The 15,664-nt window shown below is 51.6% G+C and overlaps 1 protein-coding gene across 2 annotated transcripts in view; it reads left to right on the top strand.

Annotated features, from left to right (window-relative positions):
• The window catches only part of UBXN4 (UBX domain protein 4), a 225,517-nt gene that overhangs the window by 134,586 nt on the left and 75,267 nt on the right, over positions 1-15,664 (top strand). For both annotated transcript variants that reach the window (XM_085647528.1, XM_085647529.1), the window contains one exon: positions 11,701-11,803. In XM_085647528.1, the coding sequence (XP_085503654.1) occupies positions 11,701-11,803 (103 nt within the window). The remainder of the gene's footprint in view (positions 1-11,700; positions 11,804-15,664) is intronic.

The raw sequence follows: 15,664 nt of genomic DNA on the forward strand, positions 1-15,664 counted from the left end.
TCGCGAACGACAAGAGGCCCCCCTCGTGGTATAGGTCCTCCATTGTGTGAATATCCACCGCGTGCCAATCCCGCAGCTCCCAGCGTGTCTCGCCCGCAAGGGGAACCCTCCAGTGGGATGGCCGGGGCGTATGGGAGCGTGGCCCGCGTCAGCCGGAGACTTCTGCGATAGCTTTTACAGGCCACCACTAACAACAACGGTTCAGGCTTCAGTGCTCCCGTCGTCGGATGAAAAATCCTGAGGAGCTCAGTTAATGACAGCGGCGGATTCTCCACTGTCGCCGTATCCTCTCGACACCTGTCAGCCAGCGGGCCACCCATTGCAGCTGTGCTGCCAGATAGTAATGCTCCAGGCAGGGCATCCCGAGCCCGCCCTGGCCCACGGGAAGGCACAGTTTCGGCAGCGCAACCCTGTGGCGCGCCGTTCCCCATATAAAGTCGCGGATGGAGCGTGTGAGGGGCGCAAAGAAGGACACCGGTAGGTACACCGGCAAGTTGGCAAAATAGTATAGCAGACTGGGCAGTACAACCATTTTAACAAGCGCTATTCGGCCGGTCACCGAAATGGTAAGCGTGCTCCAAAATGCCATCTGAGCCCGGATCGCGGTCACAGCGCGCCCTAGGTTACCCTCCACTAAATCCGCCGGGCGGCGATATATCTGGACACCCAGATAGCGAAAGGTGTCCGGCTGCCACTGTACCCGCACTCCACCAAGGCAGTAGCCGGGGTCCCGGACGTCGTCCCCGAAGGCGTACAGGCAGGATTTGGCCACGTTCACTCGGAGGCCTGAGAGCTGTTCAAAGGTGTGTAGGATGCGGTCCAGCCCCGCAGGGATGGAAGACACGTCCCTGACATATACTAGGAGGTCGTCCGCATAAAGGGACACCTGGTGAGTGGCGTCCCCCAGCGGGATTCCATCCGCAAGTTCCCCACGGAGCGTCGCCGCCAACGGCTCCATTGCAAGCGCAAACAGGAGGGGTGACAGCGGACACCCCTGCCTAGTGCCCCGGCCGACTACGATGGAGTCCGAAACATATGGGCCCGTGCGCACTCGTACCGTGGGTCCTTTGTACAGCAGAGCCGCAAGTTGTAGGAAGCCCAGCCCCAATCCGAACCGCGACGGCGCCGACACCAGGTATCCCCATTCCAGGCAATCAAAGGCTTTCTCGAGGTCCAGGACCAGACAGCCCGCCCTGGGCCATTGTCGGGTGCTCTCCCCCATCACCCGAAAGAACTGCCGTAAATTAAGCGAAGTGCTGCGTTTGGGCACAAAACCATTTTGATCGCTGTGCACTAGTTTGGGCACCACCGGCGCCAATCTCTCCGCCAGCACCTTCGCCAATATTTTATAGTCCGTGTTAAGCAGGGCGAGCGGGCGATAGGACCCCAGCTGCGAGGCGTCCCGCCCCGGCTTAAGCAGGGGAATCAGGTAAGCCTCCATCAGCGATGCTGGCAATGTGCCGTCCTCCAGGGCAGCCAAGTAGAGACTGTGAAGTTTAGGGATCAGGGACTCACGGTGAGTTTTGTAGTATTCCGCCGGGAGTCCGTCCGGTCCCGGCGCTTTCCCTGAAGCTAAAGAGGCAATAGCGTCCCCTATCTCCTCCATCCTAGGGGGGCATTCCAGGGTCTCATGGTACTCCTCCGGAACCACAGGCAATTCCACCGCTTCCAGGAACTCATCCAGATCACACGCACTCCTCCTTCCCGTTGACCGGTACAGAGAGGTGTAATGGGCCGTGAATGCCTGGTGGATTTCCCACTGCGTGTGGACCAGCACTCCATCAGGTCCCGTGATCGCACCCACGGGGGTACGGGCCGTCTCCTGCCGGATGAGCCAGGCCAGGAGTCGCCCTGCCCTGTCCGACGTAGCGTGTACCCGGGCCGAGTGAGCCGCATAATTGAGGCAACGGAGCCTCTCAAGGAGGTCGGCATGTTGTGCCCTGAGGTCAGATAGGTGACTCGCGTCCCCCCCTCACCACGTACCTCACACGAGAGGAGGCGAGATTCCACGGAGGCGAGAGCCCCCGCCAGCTGCTTCCGAATATTCTAGGTCGCACCCAGGCAGTGGCCCCTGATACACACCTTATGCGCGTCCCATTCTATCAGCTCACTATCCGTGGAGCCCTCATTAAGATCAAAATACTGGTCGACCGCAGTGCCCAGGGAGTCCCGAAATTCCGGATCCTCCAACGCCGCTGTCTGGAGGCACCATGTCGGCACCGGGGGCCTATCGGGCCGCCAGCGAAGTCCCAATATAAGGGGATTGTGGTCTGAGTGCGTCCGACCCATGTATTCCGCTCGGGTCACCCACGGAAGCACCGAATGGGTGCCCACCACCCTATCCAACCGAACATGGAGGCCGTGAACCGCAGAGTAATAGGAATACACGCGGTCGCCCGGATGGGCATTCCGCCACAGGTCGGTGAGCGTCCAGTGGGACAACCAGGCGGTGAGGGCCCTGGCGTTCGATCCCACCTGTGTGCCCCGCAGGGGCGGAAAGGACCGGTCCATGTGCACATCCAGCACGGAGTTAAAGTCTCCCCCCAAGAGCCAGGGGAGGCCGGCAAACAGCTCCAATAACGACGACAGGCTGGCCAGGTAGGATGGCTGCTCCACATTCGGCGCGTAAAGGGACCCCAGTATTACCTGCTGTCCATCTAGTCTCCCATGAACTAAGGTGTACCACCCACCAGGATCCACCAACACCTGCAGACAGACAAACGGGGTGCCCGCCCTTATCCATATCAGTGTGCCTCTAGCGTGCGCCGAGCACGTGGTGCCATGTACCTGCCCCCTCCAGCGCGCACGCAGCCTACCCAGCTCCCCAGCTGTCATGTGCGTCTCCTGCAGGAGAGCGATTGCCACTGCATGTCGCTGCATGTATGCATAAACTGAGTATCGCCGCGCCGGTGTATGCATGCCCCTGACATTCCACGTAATTACATTTGTAGCAGCCGTGCAGAAAAAACTAAGGGTAAGCCTGTGGCAGGGGAGTAGGGACGCCCTTCCAGGGCGGGGAGCGGCGGGCCTTCGCCTGACTATGTAGAAAGCTGCAACATAAACACCTCAACACAACTACGCACCACCATAAAGCCGTGTGCAAAACCGGGCCAAACAGGCCAACTGAACTGTTAGGGCAAACCCCTCTACGGGCAGTCGTCCAAACCATGTAACAATGCTCACTAAGCAGAGCTAAGCCCAATTGTGGCTAGGGGGTAGGCGAGTGAGAATCCCTACGCGCGGGTGCACCTCTGCAAAGGTGCCTGTGTATATGTGATGTGAAGGGACCCCCAGAATCAGAGCGCAGCGCCGGCCCCGGGAGGGAAGGATTCCCCCCCGTCCCCCCCCCCCCCCCCCACCCCTCACCCACGCCACACACAAAGGCAGGTGAACTTCAGCTCGGGTGGCCGCCCCACCGCAGGGGGGCAGAAGTCCAGCATCCACCCCAGCGCACCTGGTCCGCCAGTCCCCAGAGTTCCAGCAGCAAGGACTCTCCCACCCGCAGCTCAGGCCTCCTCCCACTGCACGGTCAGGAGTCACCAAGCGTCAGTCTGAGGGCTGCAGGACCCAGATCCAAGGAGTACATCCAGCAACGACCCCAGATCTCCCAAAATTTGTTCATATTACATCACTTGGTCTGATGTCTGCAGAGTGACCAGCGGCAACGGCTGGTCGTCTGAGATCACAGTTGATGGAGAGGATGAGCCGCTGGTCAACGCATCACCCCGCTCTTGGACAGTGTCTCCACTCCCGCCGTCCGGCGACCCGAGAGTGGTCACCGCTGCCAGCGCATCTTGTCTCTCCAGTCTGCTCTTCTCCGGGCTGGGAGCCACCCCCAGACCTCGTCCCTCCGCGCGCCGTTGCCTCTTCCCCTGCCTTTGGCGAGATCTCCTGCGGCGCGGCGTGGTGGCCTCTTGGCTCCGCGGCCGCCGGCCATCACCGCGCCCCGTGTCCTCCAGCCAGTCCCAGACCTCAGATGGCGTGTCGAAGAAGCGGGCACCATCTGTGGTGATCACCCGCAGGCGGGAGGGAAACAAGAGAGTATATGACATCCCCAGTTCTCGTAGGCGACGCTTCACCGCCAGGTAGTTGCTGCGGCGTCTCTGCACCAGGGCGGTGTAGTCCGGGAAGAAGTGCACCCGTCCGCCGCCAACAGTGATGTCGCCTATGCTCCTGGTCTCGCGGAGCACCACATCTCTGTCCCGATAGTTGAGGAGTTTGAAGAGGAAGGGTCGCGGTCGAGACCCCGGGGCGGGCCTCTGTGTAGGGATCCTGTGGGCACGTTCCACCACGAAGTGCGGGGAAAGCATCTCCGATCCGATCAGGTTGCGTAGCCACGCTTCCACATATTGCTCCGGCTGTCTCCCCTCCTCGCCCTCCGGCAGGCCCACCACGCGCACATTGTTGCGCCGAAAGCGCCCTTCTGCGTCGTCTGCGCGGTCCTCCAATGCATGGACTCGGTCAATGAGATCCTGGAGGGCGGCTGTATGAGTAGACACAACTGGTCGCACCTCCTGGAGAGTTTGCTCCTGCTGCACTACCTTGTCAGCCAACTGGCGGTGGAGCAGCGTGAAGTCAACCGTGACTTTGTCGATGCGGGCTTCCAGCGACGACCTAGTCTGTTCAAGCGAGGAGCCGATCCGCTCCACCGCCGCCAGCACCGAGTCCAGTTTAGCGGCCAGTAGAGCAGTGGGTGGGGCCGCATCAGGATCTCCAGGCGCTGGGACAGGGCCCAGTCCGGCCACCGGGGCCCGGCTGTCTCTCTGGGCATTGCGCAGCCGGCCCATGACCAACTGTTGTGCAGCGGGCATCCGCCCGCAGTCCAGTCCACCAGTAGATAGGCCCGGTCCAGCCGCAGCAGGCCTCTCCTCCCCGGAACCAGCCGCCGTGTCAGGGCCCCACCGCACTCACCAGTGCACTGCACCGAAGAAGGACGCGGAGGAGAGAGGGGGGGGGGGAAAGCAAAACTGGCCAAGTCCAACAGGGGGCCCCAGGCAGTCCCGGAGCAAGCGACGCTCCTCTCGGCGTACTTCGGGCTCGAGACCACCGTGATCCCCAGAGACCGTCCACCAGGCGTCTCAGAAGTCCTCCTCGGGGCCACCCCTCCACGCTCGAGTCCTCACACCCAATGTCTCCGGCTCAGTCAGCGCCACTCCTCAACCCAAGGCGCAGCCGGTGCCCCAACCCCGCCGCCTGCCGAGGAGCGGCCGAATACCTCCAAGCGGCCTCCCGTCCCGGCCCAGTGGTCACCGTCACGATCCAAGCGCCACAGTGTGGGGAGCCAGAAAGTGCCTGCCGTCTGTGGGTGTCTCGTAGCGCGTCGAGCGCCAGGCGCCCTGATCCCTCGTCTGCCACCTCCTCAAGGGCCGAGTCTCCCGGGTTGCAGGTCCCACCGGGGCCGCGCCGCCTCCCTTGTCGCTTGTCTCCTCCCCGGGTCAGCCAAGCGATCACCGCTGCAGGGGGCGTGTCCCCTCCGCAGCCCCCTCCGGGCTACTGGGTTCCGGCGGGCCCCGGGCCGCGGGGCTCACCTCCGTCAAGGCTCCGGGCGCGTCCCGCCCCCAGCGGTGGTCAGTCAAGAGGCCCCCCGCCCGGGAACCAGCCGCCTCCGGCGCCCGCACCTTTGGCCGCTCCGCTGACCTGCCAGACGTCGCTGCTCCACTGCATGTACTCCCGGTGCGGGCCTCTGACGAACACACAGTATTCCCTCGAAGTCCGATCTCCGCCGCACCACCAGGCCACCACAGCCAGCGCTCCAACGGTCGCGGCCCAGGGGTCACGCAGCAAGCCGCGGTGCACAGTAGCGTGTGCAGCCGGCCGCAGAGCTCCAGCGCCCCCCCCCAGCCGTCGGTCTCTCTCCTCAGGCGATCCCAAGCCGCCACTCCGCAACCTCGCGCTCCGCTCAGCATACCGCTGCAGCGGGGGGTGAGCGAGCCATCTCCGCCGTTGTGTTCAACCGCTATGGGGGTCCCATACAGGGTAAATTGTAGGATGAGGGCACCGATGCGCCGGAGCTCTACAAGCTTGCGGCCATTTTGGTCGCGCTCCAAGCCCGGCAGAGGCTTTCTCTCTATACAAGGCTCATATATTTTGTGAATGGAGGTAATGTGGCACAGTTGTGTGCTTTCTTTTTCTTTTTCTTTTCTCCTTCTGTTATGTCCTTAGCCTTTTCTGCATTGTATTTTTTGTGGAACCAATTCTCTATTACTGAAAATGTTCATGCATAGATGTGCTACCCTCTGTCTTTGCAGTGGGCGCTCTACGAGGCCCTTGTAATGTATTGGATGTCAACAATAAAATATGTTGTGAAAAAAACAAACTGCACACACAGGCTCTGCAGTGGCAGCCTGAAACATGTTTAAAAGGCTACTTAAGTGGGTGGCATAATCAGAGCTGCTTGTCATCTAGTAGCATTTAATTCACTGAGTCCAGAGGCCAGCAAAAACGAGGGCAGAAATAAAATGGAGGAGTAAGACTAAAGGTTTGGGCTAAGCACACCCTAAGGTCTAACAGCCAATGCACAGTTACCCGGTTTGACTTCTCACTCTGAAGACTGTTCTCTTGGTGGCAACAACCTCGGCTTATAGGTTCAGAGAACTTCGGGTCCTTACAATATGGCTGCCATTTATATGTATGCTGCCCGTCCTTTCTTACAAAAGTGGTATCTGCTTTTCACGTGGCCCAGTTTATCACTTTTCTTTCTTCTTTTGCTCCCCAATTTTTGTTAGGAAGAGGAGCAGCAGCATAGCCTGGACCTAGGCATATGGAGAGAGAGTGTGAGTGTGTGAGTGTGAGAATGCTTCATCATCAGGTCTCATGACCTAGTCTATAAACTAGGATGGATTCAACTATGTTCTAGTGAGCACTTTCGGATAGTAACATAAGGTGTATTCATAATAAAATACCTTGGGAACACCTAGTTTCTCTTTATTATAGATGTGATGGGAATTGTTAAAAACGTGTATTACCAGGGTGTGGTAAAGTAGAGCAGAGTGCAGGGAAGATAAGATGTACTCTGTCAACATCTTTCGACCTTTATATGACCGGTCACTAAGGGCTTGTGTTGGACAGGTCTAACCCCGTTTGGAGTTTATTCTGAGGAATTATGTGCTCTTAATATCAGTTAGACACAGTGAATTCAGACAAAACAACAAATATAAGGGGCGCTAAAGGGCGCACGAGCAAGATGGCCGCACTTGTGTGAGGCTCTTGCAGCTCAGGAATCATAATCGCTAGCATCCTGTCCAAATGCCGGAGAAATAGCGAAACTGACGCGGCGGCAGCCATCGGAACATCGGTGGCAACCCAGGAGGGTAAAAGAACCGACAGAGGCAGCCATAACAGGGAGTAAATCGCCCGAAGCGCCGAGCTTGGGTCCGATCCCAAGATGGTGGCTGCGACATGACCCCGACTGCTACCACCGCCGCGGTGGGCTGAGAGGCGCAGCAGCAAGGACAAGATCGACTGCTGCGAAAGGAGTCCGACAAACCGCCGCGCTGTGATAAACAGAGCAACCCCCAAGTTGAAAGGAAGACTCGGTGGCCGGGGGAACCAGATGCGGAGGCCCACTACCCCCGACAGCAACCAAACAGTGAGTAAGGGGCCGTGAGCTGTGGTGGTGACGGCCGACACATCCCCCCCGCTTGCGACGCCAAAGGCAGCCCCGATGTAAAGAGCACCGCCGGGCGGAGAAGGGCACACACAACCCCACAAAGTTGAAGCTGAGAGAGCACTCCCCTTTCCTTGCCCGAAGAGGGACAGACTGAAGGCCCAAGTCGGGCAGGCGCATTAATAACAAAACGCAAAGCGGCGGCCAATACGCAATCCGTGAGAAGAGAGGCCGACTTGGTGAGCCCAACACCTGGGTCCCTGGGAGAACGGCAGTCACTCTTACTGGGCACAAGGAGAGATCGCGCCGTTAGAGCCCCCAAAAGCAAAGACACCAGACCAGTGTGGAGGCGACCTCACAGAACAGCACAAGGCCTGAGTGAACAACAGGAAGACCACCTAGGAGCCAAAACACCTGTGAGGAGCTAGAAACAAACTGGATGGGGGCATAAGGTGCTACCAAGTGAGACCTCACGTGGGCAGAGAGAAACACACGAAGCCCCATACAACCGCTGTTGGGAGAGTGCTTCCCTTCCCTCGCCGGTGGGGCAGTCTGAGAGCCCAAAGGATTCGGCTGCAACAATATCAGGCCTAGTCACGGTCACTGAAACCGCAAAAAGTGACGACTGGCACACACAACGAGGGAAAAGAGACTGACGCGGTGGGCTCAACCCATGAGGCCCAGAGACCGAGGCAGCCACCCTAACTAGGGGCATAGAAAGACAGTGCCGTCATAGCCGCATAGACACATATGCCAGGCCAGTGTAGAGGCAACCTTGTTAACCAACATAAATCCTGCATGAATAACAAAGCACGCCACCCAGGACCCGTTGTACCCATGCAGAGGTGAAGATAATAGTAATAGTGGTATAAGGAGCACACATACTAGACCCAGAACACTACCCCCCAACTGGCCACAGGGAGGAGACATATGCAGAGGGGCAAAGGGATAGCAGCATGGGAAAGGCTGACGGGAAACAAACCAAACTACAGTTTGAGACTTGTAAACCTACCCGAATACAAGGAGAGCCTGAATTCACAATGGCGGAGGCGCCAAACACGGGTAATCAAACCTAAACAGAGGACCATAAAGAACTCCTACTCACTGTGAAAAGTAGCCTCACCTCCATAGAGACTAAAATGGACGCTATGTACACATGCATGGACAATATCATGCACAATTTTGATCAACCCGATGAGCGCATCAAAAAGAACAGCGAATCTCTGACCTGGAGGACACATTCACTAGGCGCAAGGAACAACTTCTTAAATGGAGCGCCTCTTAAAAGTTATTGCAGCTAAAAATGAAGACCTGGAATCGAGGTCAGGCAGAAACAACCTACGAATTCTAGGCATACCGGAATCCACAAACACTGGCAGAATGAAAGTGCCTGAAACATATCTACAGCTTCAGTTAATAGAAATGATCTTACAACATCCCCTTAACAGTATTGATGTCACTATTACTTACTCAAAGGAAAAGTGTTTAAAAGTAAAGTGCAAGTGCAAAAATGTGCAAAACGTCAAATAATGCCAACTATGCTTCGTAATAGTTGGCCACAGTAAAATCATAAAGCCTGAGGCAAGCCCATTTCATATGCAGATAAAGTGCAAGTGCACGGTAAACTCACGACTGGGTGCAAAAAAGCGTTAGGCAAATTTAACACAATTGAGTTACAGTACTAGTATCATTCATATAGAAATAAAGTGCAAGTGCACAACATATGGCTAATGCAAATCAATTGATATCATCCTTACTTCATGTTGAGGCTCAACAGGGTACAGTACCATAAAAAGGAGGGGCTAAAACCAGTTTAAAACCAGTTTAAAACCAGGTTAAAACTAGGTTAAAACCAAGTGAAAAACCGGCCTAAAACAGAAATATGTAGAACACCATAGAACCACTGCATACCCAGCCTATAAGAAATTGTGCAGGTCCTCTCCAGTATTAAGGTCATTGGGCATCCTAGTATGTAATAACAGGATGAACTGGGACTCTAACTGGTGGGGTTTCTTCTCCCGGTCACCATCCCTGATTGACTTGGGTACTGAACCTATTATAAAGTAACTCAATTCATTTAGATTATTGTTATGGACTAATTTCAAATGTCGTGCAACCGGATAATTAGGGTCTGAGTTAACCACTGCACGCAGATGTTGGAGCATCCTATTAAAAATCTGTAACTTTGTACTACCAACATATTGCAGATGGCATGTGCACTCTAATACGTAGACCGCAAACTCGGTTCTACAGGTATAATGTCCCTGGATCTTAATGGGTTTAGACTCAAATGCAGTGGTATACTCTTAGTGTTCTTTCCAAATTTACAGGCTCGACACGAGCTGCATTTGAAAAATCCTGTCCTTTTTGATAACCAAGTGCTAGAGGCACTAACCTCTGGGCTTGTTTTAACAAGTGCATCCCTCATCGAGGGAGCACATCTAAAGGTTAGAGTAGGAAGTTCTGGCAAAGTTTGAGATAGTGTCATGTCTGATAAAACTATAGGCCAATTCTTGTAAATAATCTTCCTTATCTGCTTCTCCTGGCGACTGTAAGTAGTTATCAGTCTGACTGAGTTCATAGGTTCAGATATATTGTGTGGGGTATCAGAATGGGTAGCGATGGTGTTGATGGTAGATGCCTGTAAACACTCATCTCTGCTGCGGCTATTAGCCCTTAGCATTGCTGTTTTCAAATCTTTTGTCTTGTGTATATATAATGTTTATTTAAACACAATGATTGGATTATGGTGAAGTCTTTCTGCTGCCTGACATTGTTGATCAGTGATCAAGGGCAGGGAAGCCCGAAACACGTTTGGCCTGATTTTGTTTTTGGCCTTGAGCAGTCCGTTGCAGTCTAATGAATAATGGAATCTGCCGCTGAGTGCGTCTTCATCTAGAGGGCAAACCTTTGTTTCTGCATTTAAACGGCCGGCCCAGCCGTGAAGAGTGCACCGCTGCGAGAACTGAGCAGGTCTGCCGTGGCATGGATTAAGCCACGAGTGGAAGTGGCAGAGCGGTTAAAAGTTCTGCAGTGAGCTAGCTGGATGGAACTCAAACAAACCCACTGGGGTAATAATATGTGACATTTTACATTTTTTAGCAGCGAATCCACTTGGATATCAATATTGGACTTCACTTACTAGCATGCACTTGAAACTCACCTGAGCCCACTTGGGGCGGACATGTTTATTTAAACACAATGATTGGAGAATGGTGAAGTCTTTCTGCTGCCTGACATTGTTGGCCAGTGATCAAGGGCAGGGAAGCCCGAAACATGTTTGGCCTGATTTTGTCTTTGGCCTTCAGCAGTTCATTGCAATCTAATAAATGATAGATTTTGCCGCTGAGTGCGTCTTCATCTAGAAGGCAAACCTTTGTTTCTGTATATATATAAATGCATATATTTTCAATATTGATTCTATATTGTGAAAAGGTTTTTTTACATAACTTGTTTTTTTTCCTTAAAAATGTGTATCGTTAAGCAGTGTCTTCGCCTAATCGCTTTAAATCTTTAAATTTAACTTTATTACTGCTAGCTAGTCTGATTCAAGCATCGGAACTATGAAAGATTCAATACTGGAGAAAAAACAAGTTACTTACCTGTACACTTTGGTTCTCCAGTAATGAGATCTTTCATAGATTCACATGCGGCCTGCCCATCACCCCATTTTAGGCTTGACACATTATACCTCCTGCTTCTATTCTCTTAGTCACATTTGTGCTCGAAATCTGAGGTATGGTGGCTCTGCAGGGGAGATGGGGTCTGAGGCTTGTCTGATTGGTTGATTTAGGGTATATTCTAATGATGTAGATTGGTTTACAAATGTATTATCTTTCGCAAAGATTTCTAATGTACTTCTAATAGTACTGCTTAATTTATTACTGTGGGTCTCCCACCATGACAACATGAAAGATTCAAGCATGTGAATCTATGAAAGATCTCTATACTGGAGAACCACAGTGTACAGGGAAGTAACTGGTTTTATGTCAGGAACTTAATTAAACTTTTTCAGAATTTCCTCAAACTAGTTCTTGTCTTCCTGATGAGTCATTAAAAATGTAGTAAAATAAAGTGAACTCTTACTTCTTTAGTGCTGTAACAAGAATACAGTTCCGCCTTCCAGATGGTTCTTCCTTCACCAACCAATTTCCATCCGAAAGTCCTCTACAAGAAGCATGGCAGTTTGCTGCACAGGTATGTTTTGATTTTAAACAGATTGTTTAATTCATGAGAGATGTAGTTATTTTTTTAAACTTTTTTTATTTAGTTTACTTGTGAAGCCGTTTATGAATAAACACTATATCCATTTCAAAGTTATATCATTGTTTTGTCTTGTTTTTTTTAGTATCAATGCTAATACCATAGAGATATTTCTGAAACAATATGTTGTAGTGTGTTATGCATATTCTCAAAATTTGCTTTCTTAAAATGATGTATGTAAAGAGAAACCAACTGGTGGAGCTAAATAGTAGGTATACACCCCCTGCACTCAATACAAAAAATGCCTCATTCATACACTTTCCCTGTTCTACTTGCAAAAGAGAAGTACGAGTAATTACCCTCCTCCTCAGTAAATCTCTCAAGCTTGCCACTTATACAGGCTGTCCACCTTCATCTTTCTAACATGTCTCCGTTACTATTTTAGTCTTATTGTCAACATGCTTTGTAGTGATATTCATTTCTATGAGATGGTTGATTTTTTTAAAATTCAACTCCATCTACAATTCTCCCCATCTTCACCTCCCCTCCGGATTATATATACCCTTCTGCTCAGTAGGATTTATCAACAAGTCCGTGATAGACCTGTTCTCCAACCCCAACTATGCAAAATGCCCAAAGTTGTCTCCAGATTTCCCTAAAATATAAGCAATGCTTCATGGATTAATTGTTCAGGGATATTTGCTTGCTCTTTTTCTCCTTTTTCACTCTTCCAAACATGGTAAGGAAGATGCACAAACGTTCCTCACACATCCTCATGGCCCCCACTTGGGCCAAGCATTCTTGGTACTTGATGCTCTTCCAGGTATCCATCAGCTCCCTTGAGAAGCTCCCAAACTGGCCTGGCCTTCTCATACAGTGACAAGGCTGGATCAGGCACACTGACAGCTCAACTTGGCATTGTGGCACCTTAAGTCTTAGAGTTTTGCTACCATCTGCTCCATCACTTGCAGGAGTGCATGACTTTGTTGCAGTAAACCTACCTATTATGCCTGCCTGCTATGTGGCAGAGTGTCAAGGACCTCATTTGTAATCTCTTGCACCTGTAGGACTCCCGTACACTGCTATATGGCTACATGCAACTGGGATTATTCTTATTTAGGATTCCTGCCTCAAAGCATTCCTGGAGGGCCTCAAAAGAATCATACCATACAGGGGGCCCCTGCATAAAACCATAATGTAGTCCTCACCAGGCTCATCACCCTCCCTCCCCCCCCCCCCCTTTGATCCCGTCCACTCTTGTCCTTTGGAGTTCCTCTTGCGGAAAGTAACTTTCTTCGTAGCTTAACATCCCTAAAAAGCATCGCCGAGTTGCAGGCACTTAACCTGTCAGAGCCTTTTACAGTGGTCCACAGGTACAGGGTGGTTCTCAAAACAAATCTGAAGTTCCTCCATAAGGTCGTATCCTCTTTCTACCTCAGTCAGACTATAAGGTTCCCGTCTTCTTTCCACAGCCAGACTCTATAGTAGTTAGAGCCCTCCATACCCTAGATGTTAACCTTGCTCTCATATACTGTACAGCCAGGATTAAGTACTTCTGCAAGTCTGACCAGCTCTTAGTAGCTTTTGCAAACCCTCACAAGGGCGAGCCCATCTCAAAGGCGGGCATAGATGGGTGGATAGAACATTGTATCTAGACTCGCTACCACAAAGCTAAGACCCTTCCTCTTTCCCCCCAGGGCACACGCCAGCCGTACTCAAGGGGCAACCGTGGGCTTTTTGGGCAATATCCCGCTAGCTGACCCATGTACAGTGGCCACTAAGTCAACCCCACACATTTTTTATAAAGCACTATTTTGTGGCCACCTTAGCCCACCTGCCAGGTAATGTTTGACTGGCCAGTATTGAGAACTTTGTTTCATCATCATCAAGAGGGTTTGTAAAGTGCTACAAATCACCCGTGAGGGTCTCAAGGTGCTGGAGTAGCTGGCTGCTTCATGGTGATCTGTTCATTTGAACAGCCAGGTCTTGAGTCCTACCCTAAGTAGCTCGAGCGATGAGGCAGTCCTAAGATTTAGGGGAAGGTTGTTACAAGCTTTGGCCGCCAGATGTTCGAAGGAGCTTCCCCACTGTTGCGTTGCCGGATCCGGGGAGGAGGGGGGGGTCAGGCGGATGAGACTGCGTTGACCTGTGTATTTCATAGATAACTTGCTGTCCAACATGCTAAGGTTGCGGTGTGAGAATGGGCTGTTGGGGCGGGTGATCGGTCGAGTTCAGTAGGCCATCATGCACTCAGAAACGTTAATCATGCCTTTGCAGAAGATGGCTCTGATGGTGGAGAGGTCTTCTGACAACGAAAGGATGAGCTAGGCTTCATTGGCGTAGGAGACTATTTGAGTCCGTGCCCTCTGACAATGTTGGCCGGGGTGGGGGGGTCATGTATGTGTTGAAGAGGGTGGGGCTGAGTTACAATCCTTGGGGGATGCTGCAGATAATTTTCTTGGGTTCTGAGGTGAATGGTGGAAGACTGATTCTCTGGGTTTTTCTGGTGGGGTATGAGGCGATCCATTTGAGGACGTCTGCTTGGATTCTGATACATCTACTGCTTATAGAGGGTACTGCTTTATAGTCTATGCAGAGCATATGTCTCTACAGCCACACATGCTACAGATGGATAATGTTACTTACTTGTAAGCACCTGTTCGTAATGTGTAATGCTGTATGTCCACATGCATCCACCCTCCTCCGCGGAGCCTGTGCTTGTTGCAGCACTTTTAATATTACCTTTTTAATCCTCAAAATGCACATGGTGCACCATGCTATTCTCACTCGCCACTCCATACATATTCATATCTGCTGAGCGAAAAAGAATGTTTAGCATGGATTCTGTGTCCATGAACGATGTCTATTAAGTGGTGAATCAAAGTGCACCTTGTAATATGAAAGACGTTTTGAAGATAAACAACCTGCAAATGTCAGTCCAACACTAGATGGCAGGAGCGTGCAAATCACGTAAATCTACAGCACTACAGGCTACGAACAGATGCTTAGAGAGGAAGTAACATTTCCAGTTTTGAATAATACATAAAAATTCTTGCCAAGACGTTTATTTTCACTCTTTTAATCTTAGCCAGCGTCTCAGGCCCAGTTTGTTCCATCTTGCAATGTTTGGGGCAATTTGGTCTTAAATCTTTCATGTTTGACACAATTAGTTTCTCAAAATGGATTGTGTTTTTTATTCTCACAGTTTCTAGATATCTCTGGGTCCCAAAAGTTAATCAGTTTACAACTACTAACAAAATATGGGCATACAGGCTTAGCTTGGTCACCAAAAACTGTTTTTTTTTTTTAATTGGCATAATTGAAAAGAGATAAAAGTTGGATAGCCTTATCCATCTTCAGGCTCCCATCTGAGTAAATGCAGGTCTGCTGATTGAGGGCTGTTCTTTCAGCTGGACCAAATGGAAGCAGAAAGGTATACTGGTGCTTTCACAGGTCCTAACAGCGGAACGGGTAAAGCCTTTCCGTGAGCTACAAGGACAGTGCCACTTGGAGAGATCCACACTTGTGCAGTACCACCAAAAGCACAGTTGTATAACGGCTTCTCTCCATTGAAAGCGAGATGAGATACACGACCCAGTTTTGCACATGTATCTGCAGAAAAGGAGGGCATACGGAAAGTTAATTTTGGTACTCTAAGGATTGTTGATAACCACCCTTTATTTGACACCGACACCGACACCTCCAGCACTGCAAACTCACTGATGTTCATACATGTCCGCTGACGGACAAGACATGGACCATTATCCAAGCAGCACAAGACAAGCACCTTTGAGAGTCTGGACTAAAATTCAGTTACTTTAAAGTTCTCCAGATAGCATTGGAGAGCCTCACAAG

This window comes from Triturus cristatus, chromosome 3_2 (genome assembly GCF_964204655.1).
Source record: "Triturus cristatus chromosome 3_2, aTriCri1.1, whole genome shotgun sequence".
Taxonomy (NCBI): Eukaryota; Metazoa; Chordata; class Amphibia; order Caudata; family Salamandridae; genus Triturus; species Triturus cristatus.